This window comes from Microcaecilia unicolor, chromosome 7 (genome assembly GCF_901765095.1).
Source record: "Microcaecilia unicolor chromosome 7, aMicUni1.1, whole genome shotgun sequence".
In the NCBI taxonomy this organism is placed as follows: Eukaryota; Metazoa; Chordata; class Amphibia; order Gymnophiona; family Siphonopidae; genus Microcaecilia; species Microcaecilia unicolor.
This window is the reverse complement of record NC_044037.1, coordinates 236,920,296-236,930,317: the sequence shown is the minus strand read 5'-3', so window position 1 is coordinate 236,930,317 and position 10,022 is coordinate 236,920,296. Positions and strand designations below refer to the sequence as shown.

The 10,022-nt window shown below is 43.1% G+C and overlaps 1 protein-coding gene across 1 annotated transcript in view; it reads right to left on the bottom strand.

Moving 5' to 3' along the window:
• Positions 1-490: 490 nt before the first annotated feature.
• GRB14 (growth factor receptor bound protein 14) overlaps positions 491-10,022 on the bottom strand; it is a 158,401-nt gene continuing 148,869 nt past the window's right edge. Inside the window, exon 13 of the mRNA XM_030210563.1 lies at positions 491-1,002. Coding sequence (XP_030066423.1) covers positions 856-1,002 — 147 coding nt within the window. The 3' untranslated portion in view covers positions 491-855. The remainder of the gene's footprint in view (positions 1,003-10,022) is intronic.

Sequence of the window (10,022 nt, the reverse complement as noted above, 5' to 3'; positions counted from 1 at the left end):
TTTCCCAAGCTATAAATCAACCTTGCTGCTGTATTCTGCACAAATTGAAGTTTTTGTACCAGTTTTTTTAGTAAGGCCCCCAAATAGTGAGTTACAATAATCTAAGTATGGAATCAGGATTGCCTGAGCCACTGTTCTAAAGTTATCCGGGTGTAATTTAGAGCGAATTGCTGTTGTGTGTTAAAATTGTATGAGAAGATTCCTGTTAGGCTCCCAACATTTGTCACATTTGACTGAATAGATCCTTTTGAGTCTATTGGCAAAATACTTATGATATAGTGGAAATAGAAAAGGTACACAGAAGGTCAACAAAAATGATAAAGGGGATGGGACGACTTCCCTATGAAGAAAGACTAAAGTGGGCATCTAGGGCTCTTCAGCTTAGAGAAAGGTTGGCTGAGGGGAGATATGATAGAGGTCTATAAAATAATGAGTGGAATGGAATGAGTAGATGTGAATGGCTTGTTTACTCTTTCTAAATTTGCACACACAATTTTTGGTGACTTTTATAGAATTGGGCAGATAACTTACAGAATACTGAAAATTACAAGCATCCCTGCCACATTAATGTAATTGCAATTAAGCCAGGTCTATAGCTGGTGTAACTGCAGGTGCGTAAATATAAGATACACTGGATATCATATTACACTAGCATTCCTTAATGGAATCTAGGCACTCAGATGCCGTTATAGAATAGGGTTTCACAGCATGGCATCAGGGCACCTAAAAGGATGTGCCCGCTTATAGAAATGCCCCCTTAACTGAAATGTGCATGCATCCTATTGTAATGACTTAAGACTTTTTACTGTAAGGTCTTATCATCTGTGCTCTTAAGTGGACCAGCTGAGGTTTCAGTTAGACAGTAACTCGAGCACAGTAATGTTTTAGCTTGCAGGGTAGCATTCCTTTATTGAGCTGGTAGAATTCCACAAGCTGAATGAGATCAGTAAACTTCGTGTGACCATCATCTAGGGTATAAAATAGCTCCCCATTGTCTTCAAGCTGTTAAAAACAAAACAAAGAACAGTAAGACACTATTTAGTTCCTGGGTTTACACAGGAAAGGGTTGCTTAGTATAAAGTAAGAAAAGCCCTTGGAAAACATGTTCTTGCTCTCTCTTCTTATTCTGTGTTATATTAGACCAGTGGTTCTTAACCCAGACTTCAGGGCACACCACACCAGATTTTCAGGATACCCAATATCAGGGATGTCAAGAGGGGGGCAAAGGGGGACATAATTCCCCAGGCCTAGCCTCAAAGGGGGGCCCAGCACTGGGGTTTGTCTCTCTCCTGCTCCTGTCTGGACCTGGGTGATTGCGTTAATGTGATAACCCAGTTCTGGCACACAGGAGCAGGAGAGAGACAGACCCCAGTGCCAGGCCTCATCTTGGAGGCTGGGGAGGAGCAGACACAGTGAAGCAGGAAGATACGGGGTGGGGCGGTGGCGGCCTGAAGGAGTGAAGGATAAGGGGTGGCGGTGGCAGCTGCATCCCGAGTGGGGGGACGGCGGCTGTGTCCTGAGTGGGGGGGGGGGCAGCCCTGCCCCAGGTCCAGCTCTGTCTCTCGGCGGCCCTGCCTACTATGAATATGAATGATAGATTTGCATACAATCAAAGCAGTGCATGCAAATTTATGTCATGTATACTCATTGGGGGTAATTCTCAATTAATCCCCAGGATGATGCACACTAAGCATGGACCCTATAAGGGCAGTGGCACATGGAACTACTGTTATAGAATACTAGCATAAGTCCACATTTATGTGTTTATCTTAGGTGTGAGTACTTACACCAGCCAAATGGCTGGAGTAAATGTTTGTGCCTAACTGTAAGCAGTTAGATGCATAAATGCTAGTATTCTATAACCCATGTGCATAACTGCCTGACAAAACCCTGACCCACCCATGCCCCCCCCCCCCCCCCCCCAACAAGTTTACACACCCCTTGTTATTACGCATTCTGGAATTTGATTGCACAACTCATAGAAAACTGACTAAGGGCAGTCACACATCTTAACTGAAAATTAGGGTCAATTAACACAAATTATAACCAATAATTGGTTGGTAAGTTCAATTAGCATCTAATTAATCTATTAAATTACATGCACAACTGATTTTAGTCTATAAATTGCACATGCAATTTTGTGAACTAGTCACAAATTTGGGTATATGACTTTATAGAATTAGGAGAATTGTGAAAACCATGAAAAACAGACTGGCTTGGTATGTCCCAAGGACTGGGCTGAGAACCTCTAACCAATGAGTCAGTTTTTGAGAACATTCCTAACAAGCATGCATTAGAGATTTGCATATAATAGAGGTAGACATGCAATGCATATTCAGTGATCTATCCTGAAAACTTGACTTGTTTGCTGTTCTCGAAGGCTGTGAGTAAAGACCAAGGTATTAGACTGACCTACTTGCTGCTGTGAGGCCCTAAGACCATATTGACTATTATTCTGATGTTATTTCTTCTTATTTAAAAATGTAATTAAAAATATTGCTGCACACATTATTCATTGTTACGCTCTCATCCTTTTCTATTAGGTTATTTTTGATTGAGCAGCAAGAGGGTCTCTTTTCAGAAACAATCTGTTTTTACTAAAATTTTCCCTGTAAGTGCAGTTTTGCATTTGAAAACAATAGTCATGGTTTTTTTGGGATGGGCAGGTATTTTTTAATAACTAAGTAAGGGGTCCTTTTACTAAGGTGCGCTGAAAAATGGCCTGCGGTAGTGTAGACGAGTATTTTGGGCATGCGCAGAATTATTTTTTAGCACACCCACAAAAAAATGGCTCTTTTTTTGCCGGCAATTTTCATTTTGCCAAAAATGGACGTGCGGCAAAATGAAAATTGTCGCTGTAAATTCTAGGGGCCCTCTTTGCGCCCCAGGAATACCCTTCTGTAGGGCCAAAGGATCTGCTCTTCCACTATGTGTTGGGCCGCCTGCCTAAATCCTTTTGATATTCCATTCCAGTGATATGTCTCTTGTGTAGATACCAGAAGGCATAAGTCTAGGATACTGTCCATGACCATAGTCTTCTATCTATCAGGTTTTAAGTAGATCTTTGTCCATTTAAGTTCCCATATATATATAGTATTAGAAATCTATGAAACTTGGTGTAAAGAGTGTGTGTGAGTTGTATGTGGCTTAGTTTTAAGTTAGAATGACAGGTAAAGAATTATTGGAAATAAAGACAGAGATAAATTTCAGAAAGAAGACTTTAATCTTACCAAGTTGTTCAATTAAGTACAGACATCAAACAGACTCTGGTTTCAGTCGCACAGAGCCTTGCCGTCTGAGCAAGCGTTGGGGAGAACTCCAATTCTCTATCAAAATCTTATCCCTTTTATACCCACAGATGCCCATAGAAGTCTATTGTGAGGTACATTTTTTCTTACTATTTCTCAATTTCTGAGATCATACTTTCGTATCCGGCCAGATGCGCATCTGTACCATCTGTCTTTCCGTTCTAGCTATTTCAAGAGATTGCCCCATATCCGTTAAAGTCAACATGTTTTTGGAACATTTAGTTTTTTTTCGTTTACCAAAATATCTTTCTGTTAAGATACCAGTTTCACATCTTTCTTTAGTAATACGTTTCATAACATCTTATGATCTCAGTGCCATCTGATGGAAAATAAGTCCCACTTTAAAAACCTCATTTTATTCCTTTTGCCCATTTTTATTTCATTATAGGTGCTATATTCAATTAGAAAGTTGTACCTGGTTGTGTTAAGACCCATTGTTCAAACCTGCTTTTTGCAGATTCTCAAATATGATATCATTAGCTTGTTATTTGGCCTAGTCAGTACATTTCAGTTGCTTTTGCCTGTGTAGCTTAGCCCACCACTATTCCAGTGGTAAGTCTGAAGCCAGGCCACATATTAACATTCCCCTCTTCACCCTATCCCATAGGGTGACACCAGGGCAAATACACCATGGTACCATCCATTCCAGAAGGTATCCTATCAGGCCATCACATTTTCTGAGTCTTACGGTTAACTGGTACAGTCAAATTTGTTTTTGGTTTGAAATTACCATCTTGGCACCACTTCAATTATTTCAATACTTCTTATCTATATCTGTGGTTATACAAAAACTTATAATTACTATAATAATATTTTTAATTCAACCCATTAATATGCAGGTTCTAACTTATTCTTACCTATGTGAGTATATATTGTTATCAATCATAAATTCTTTGGTTATATGCAGATTATTTCTTGAGTATACATTTGCATAGATGTGCATTGCTTATGTAGACATTTTGCTCATGTATCACATCATCTTATAAAGCTTTATATGGTTATATTGTATCCCTGTGTGCTATTCCCTGTGTGCTATTACCTGATTATACAGTTGCAGACATTTCTCTAGTGTCTCTAGCATTTGCATAGCGATTGGTCCTTCTCAGAGGGAGATAGTCCAATGTGTTATCTCCTGTGGTGTTGGGAAGGAGATTTTCGTACAGGGCATATTGTCCTGCTGTTGTCTTTTTCATTATTGCAGTTTCAATTAAGCGTTCTACTAAGCCTCTAGCACAAGGGATTATGCAACATCCTACTAATACAAAAATTGCTACCACTATAATTATGGTAGTGGCGGACTTCCGGTGGAGGCATGGAGCGGTGAAGACGTGAGACAGAACTGCTCCGGGGCGCATATTTAAATCGGCGCTCGTAGAAACGAACTCCCACCCAAAAACTGAAGCAAATACTAGCACAGACACTCAACACATAAATTGGCTGGAAGTGGCGGCTGAGGAGGCGCGGATGGCAGCGAAAGCGGCTCGAAAAGATCCTAAAGAAAAAGCCCGCGCCGCGGAGAACAAAATGGCGGACAGGGCCGCGCCAGCATCGCCGTCGCCAGGCACATCATGGGCTGCAGAAATCACGGAAGAGGTGAGGGCAGCGGTGGAACAAGCGGTGGGCAATAAATTGCAATTAATATTAGACAAACTAGAAGGGCTGACTGAGAGGCACACGCAACTGTTTACCGAGCTTCAGGAAGTGCAGCGCAGAGTCGGGATAGCGGAGGAGGATATCCAAAAGGTCTCAGAGGAGCACCCGAGAATGCGGGCACGCCTGGCAGAGGTGGAGGCAAAGCTCGACGATCTCGAAAATCGTTCGAGACGGAACAATTTGCGCCTCGTGGGGCTGCCTGAAACCCTGCCTGAGCGGAATCTCTGTATATTCTTAGAAAAATGGCTGCCGACGGCACTTAACAATGAGGAGTTGACAACAGCATTAAGGGTGGAGAGAGCGCATAGACTTGGCCAGAGGAGAGAGGATACAGGCAGGCCTCGAGTGGTGATCCTGAGGATCTTAAATTATGCCCATAAAATGCTCATCTTACAAGAGCTGCGTGCAGGCAAGCAACTGGAATACAAAAGCAAAAAAATCCTCTGTTTCCAAGATTATTCAACTGCAGTGTCCACAGCAAGAAAGGGCTTTGCACCGCTATGCACCAAACTTGTTGGGCTTAAATACAGATTCAGCCTTCTATATCCAGCTAAGCTCAAACTGCTGGAAAATGGTCAAGCAGTCTACTTCGAGAAAGTGGAGGAGGCAACTAAATATGTAGACCGGATGCTAGCCAAAGAGCGCGAGGGATGAGGCAAAAAGGAAGCTTTCTGAAGGAAAGAAGAGAAAACAATGAACATTGGTCACAGGTTAAAAAACCTCAGTGGAGATGGTTTGGTTTTATACAAACGCGCAGTAAAGTCATGTTTGGACTTTATGACTGTTGGTATACAAGTGAAGCAGGTAGCCAGTTATGAGGAAGACTGGCTGGCTTGTATCGGGAGAAAAGCAGTTGTATACTTTGGTTGTTTGAATTTTTTGAAAGTTTATGGTTGGCTCAGTTGCTGGAAGCATCAAGGACACTTGGCATGGCAGATAATTACTGTCAGAGCGAAGAAGGAGGAGCAGCGGTCATGAAGGATGCAGACAGTGATTGTTTGAATCTCCACTGAGGAGATATTGTGCGCCAAGTGTAAGCAAAGCGGAAAAATGTGATTGTTTGGGCTAACAGGCATGGTCTTTTGAGGACTACAGCTGGCCAAATGAAAACTGGCACAGTGCAGGGCTGGCACAGCTATGAGTCTGAAGAGAACTGAAGGTATTCGCGAAGGATATGTGCAGAAGAGACTTTTCCGTTTACCTAGTTTTAAATATAAGAAACTTGATGAGAAATAAGCTTTGGTGACGGAATGGGTGGGTGGGGATAATCACAGATACGTGAGGCGCCCTAGCCTTGGAAATCAGGAAGTTCTGCCAATAGGCAAGGGACGACAGATGGTGGGTATAGAGGGTGAAGGGGATATGGGGGGGAGGGAGGGAGGATGGGAGGGAGGGGGAAGGGAAGGGGGGAGGAAACCCTTGTATGCATGGAATTGGAAGGAGAGAAGTGTGAAAGAGAATTTCGAGGTGGCCCAAAGAAGCAGGAAGGAGGAGAGGGCGGAGGCTGGGACGCTCTCTCTATGTGTAAGAAAGAAGAGTGTATGTAAAGCTTTGCAAGTAAGACACAAAACTGAGAGAGGTGTGACATGACAACATTGCAATGCATAACATGGAATGTGGGGGGCATTCACTCGCCGATTAAGAGGCAAAAAATCCTGAAAATGCTGAATGATAAAAAAGTGTCCATAGCGTTCTTGCAGGAAACACATCTTACAAGGGATGAGCATAAGAAGTTGAAAACCTGGTGGGTGGGAGAGATGTATGATGCACCAGCAGTCGGGAAAAAGGGGGGAGTGGTGATATTGATAAGGAAAAACTTGAATGTAGAGGTTAAGAAGGTGGTGGCTGATAGAGGAGGGAGATATGTTATGGCTTCGGTGGTGGTGGAGAGACAGCCACTTCTGCTATGCAACATATATGCACCCAATACCTATGATAAGAAGTTTGTCACTCAAATCACACGCACAATCCATAGTCTGGGTGATATACCTTTAATGGTAGGAGGAGACTTGAATGATGTATTGGACCCGACTTGGGATAGGTCTCAACCAACTGGGAGGGAATTGGCCAGAAAGGAGAGAGGTAATTCCAGAATCTGTGACATGTTAGAACTGGTAGATGCATGGAGAATATTACACCCGGTAGACAAAGATTTTACGCATCTTTCCAGGGCACACCAAACGTTATCTAGAATAGACTATATATGGATTTCTAGAGAGTTACTAACAAAAGTGGAGGAGGCACAGATAGGTCCCATAACGATTTCTGACCACGCATGGGTGAGAGTTCAGATTAAAGTAGGAGAGGGAGGATATCAACTAGGATCTTGGAGGTTTCCAACGTATCTTTACCGTGACCCCCAGTTCTTGCCCTTCCTGGTGGAGAAATGGAGAGATTATAGCAACAACAATGAAAAACATAAGATCGATCCAGTACTCTATTGGGAAGCGGGGAAGGCGGTCCTAAGGGGGGATATAATATCCTATCTAGCATTTAAAAAACGGGCTAGGAATAGGGAGGTGATGAGGCTGGAAAGACAGGTAGTAGCGCTGCGGAAGAAATATGGGGTACACCATGAACTAAGATTTAAAAGACAGTTATTGGAGACGCAACAGGCCCTTAATGAACTATTGCATGAGCAAGCGCAAAAAACAAACACATATTATAAATACAAGCTGTATAGGTTTGCTAATAAAAGTGGTAGACTACTAGCTCGAATCGCTCATAGGCGCTTTAGTGCCAAAAAAATACTTGTAATGGAGGATAGAACGGGTATACGGGTAAATACAGATGAAAGTATAGTTAAAATACTAGGGGACTTTTTCGGCAGACTATACGCAAAACAAAAAGACCTAGTGAGACCTAGCGAGACTTATCTTCATAGTGTGGATCTGCCACAGATTTCAGAAGAGGATGCAGAGGTACTAAATACTCCTATTACAGAAGAGGAGGTAGTTCTGGTAATTAAAGGGAGCAAATTAGGGAAGGCACCGGGGCCGGATGGCTTGAGGAATGAATTTTACAAGCTTCTAAATAGTGAGATCAGTCCTGTATTGACCGAGGTATTTAATGATAACATACAACAAGGACAGTTGCCTAGGCACCTAAATAGAGCGCAAATCAGTGTATTGCCAAAACCAGGTAAACCAACTGATAAACCAGACTCGTATAGACCAATATCGTTGCTGAACACTGAATTAAAACTTTTAGCAAAGATATTGGCAAACCGGCTAGCCAGATGTATACCATCACTAATTATAGACTCACAAGTGGGGTTCACATGTGGGAGGGTCATAGCTAAGAATATGCGTAGAATATGGGTTGCCTTGGAAAAAATAAGAAATGATAGGAGCAAAGCCCTGCTAATTAGTTTCGACGCCGAAAAGGCGTTCGACCGAGTTGATTGGACTTATTTGTTTGCAGTGTTGGAGGCCTATGGGATCAGGGGCTCATTTGCGAGGGCAGTAAGAACTTTGTATACAAATCCGCAGGCTCAGATATTTGCTAATGGGCTACGGTCTGACTGGTTCCCAATAAAGAGAGGCACGAGACAAGGATGTCCACTGTCGCCTCTACTTTTCATATTGGCATTGGACCCTCTTCTCAGAGAAATCCAGTCCAATGCTGACATTAAGGGAGTCCAGATACGTGATTATAGTTTTAAAACAGCAGCCTTCGCGGATGATCTACTGGTATTAATCACTGATCCAAACCGATCTTTGCCACATCTTATGGAAAGTTTAAAGGAGTACGGGGACTATTCGGGATTCAGATTGAATTACCTGAAGTCTGAAGCACTAGCTAGTCATGCAGAACTCGAGAGAGAGTGGGGAGATAGATTCCCGATAAGGTGGGCAAGGGGATCCTTTAGGCATCTGGGAATACAGCTCCCTATGGACATCAGACAAATTTATGACTTGAATGTCGCTAAATTACTAAAGGATACTCAGGAGCAATTAGCCCGTTGGGCTGGGCTACCTGTGTCCCTTATGGGCCGGATACAATTATTTCGTATGATACTTTTCCCGCGATGGCTTTATGTACTACAAGCGCTACCGTTACGCCTGGGAAGGCGAGAGCTGGTAGCTTTGCGAAAACTAGTAGTGAAGTATTGCTGGGCTGGTAGAAAACCTAGGATGAAGTGGCAATATCTACTAGGAAATTGGAGGCAGGGAGGGTTAGGCATTCCAGACATGAGGATTTATAATCAGGCATGTTTGTTGAGGCATCTGAGAGATTGGATCCTTGATACAAACACCTACACGGATGTGAATCTAGAGAGGGCATACTTCTATCCTTGGCACCTGAATTACCTACTTCATGTTAGAAGGAAAGGGCAACTGCCGGAAAAAGTTAAAGATAGTATGTTGCTGGGACCGCTATGGCACGTGTGGCGGGAACTGGTACAAAGGTGGGGTCAGGATCCAACGGTTAGCAGACTATTACCTCTTGTTGGGAATAAGGATTTTACACCGGGCAGTGATAATGCAGTGTTTCGGGCGCTTCAAGGTCAAGGGGTGGAACTATTGGGAAGCTTCCTCAGAGATGATAATACTGTGATTCCCATAGTTGACTTCCAACGTAAGTGCTCAGGGGGACCATTGGGGATATTGGCTTATCATCAGCTTGCCCATTACATACTTAGCATCCCAAAGGAAGGATTAACTCATAGCTTTGAGACTAAGCTGAGGGAGTTTTTGGAAGGGGATGCGTTGGGGCAGGTCTCTGTATCTTGGTTTGTTAGAGAGCTGGAGAAAGGGCTACCACGGAGGAGGGTAATTGAGGTGGCGATGAAGTGGGGAACTGAAATTCATAGGAATATCTCTGAACACCACCTACAACAATCATTGAGGGGCATGCAGAAGGTAATATATAGTGCAGAGTTGCAAGAGTGCCATTATAGAATGATACATAGGGCATACCTCTCTCCCAGAAGGGCATTTCATGCACGGGTGGCAGAAACGGATGGATGCCTAAAATGTGGACAGGACGGCGCAAATTTATCGCACTGTATATGGCAATGTGTGAACATAAAGGCATTCTGGAGGAGAATAGGCCAAT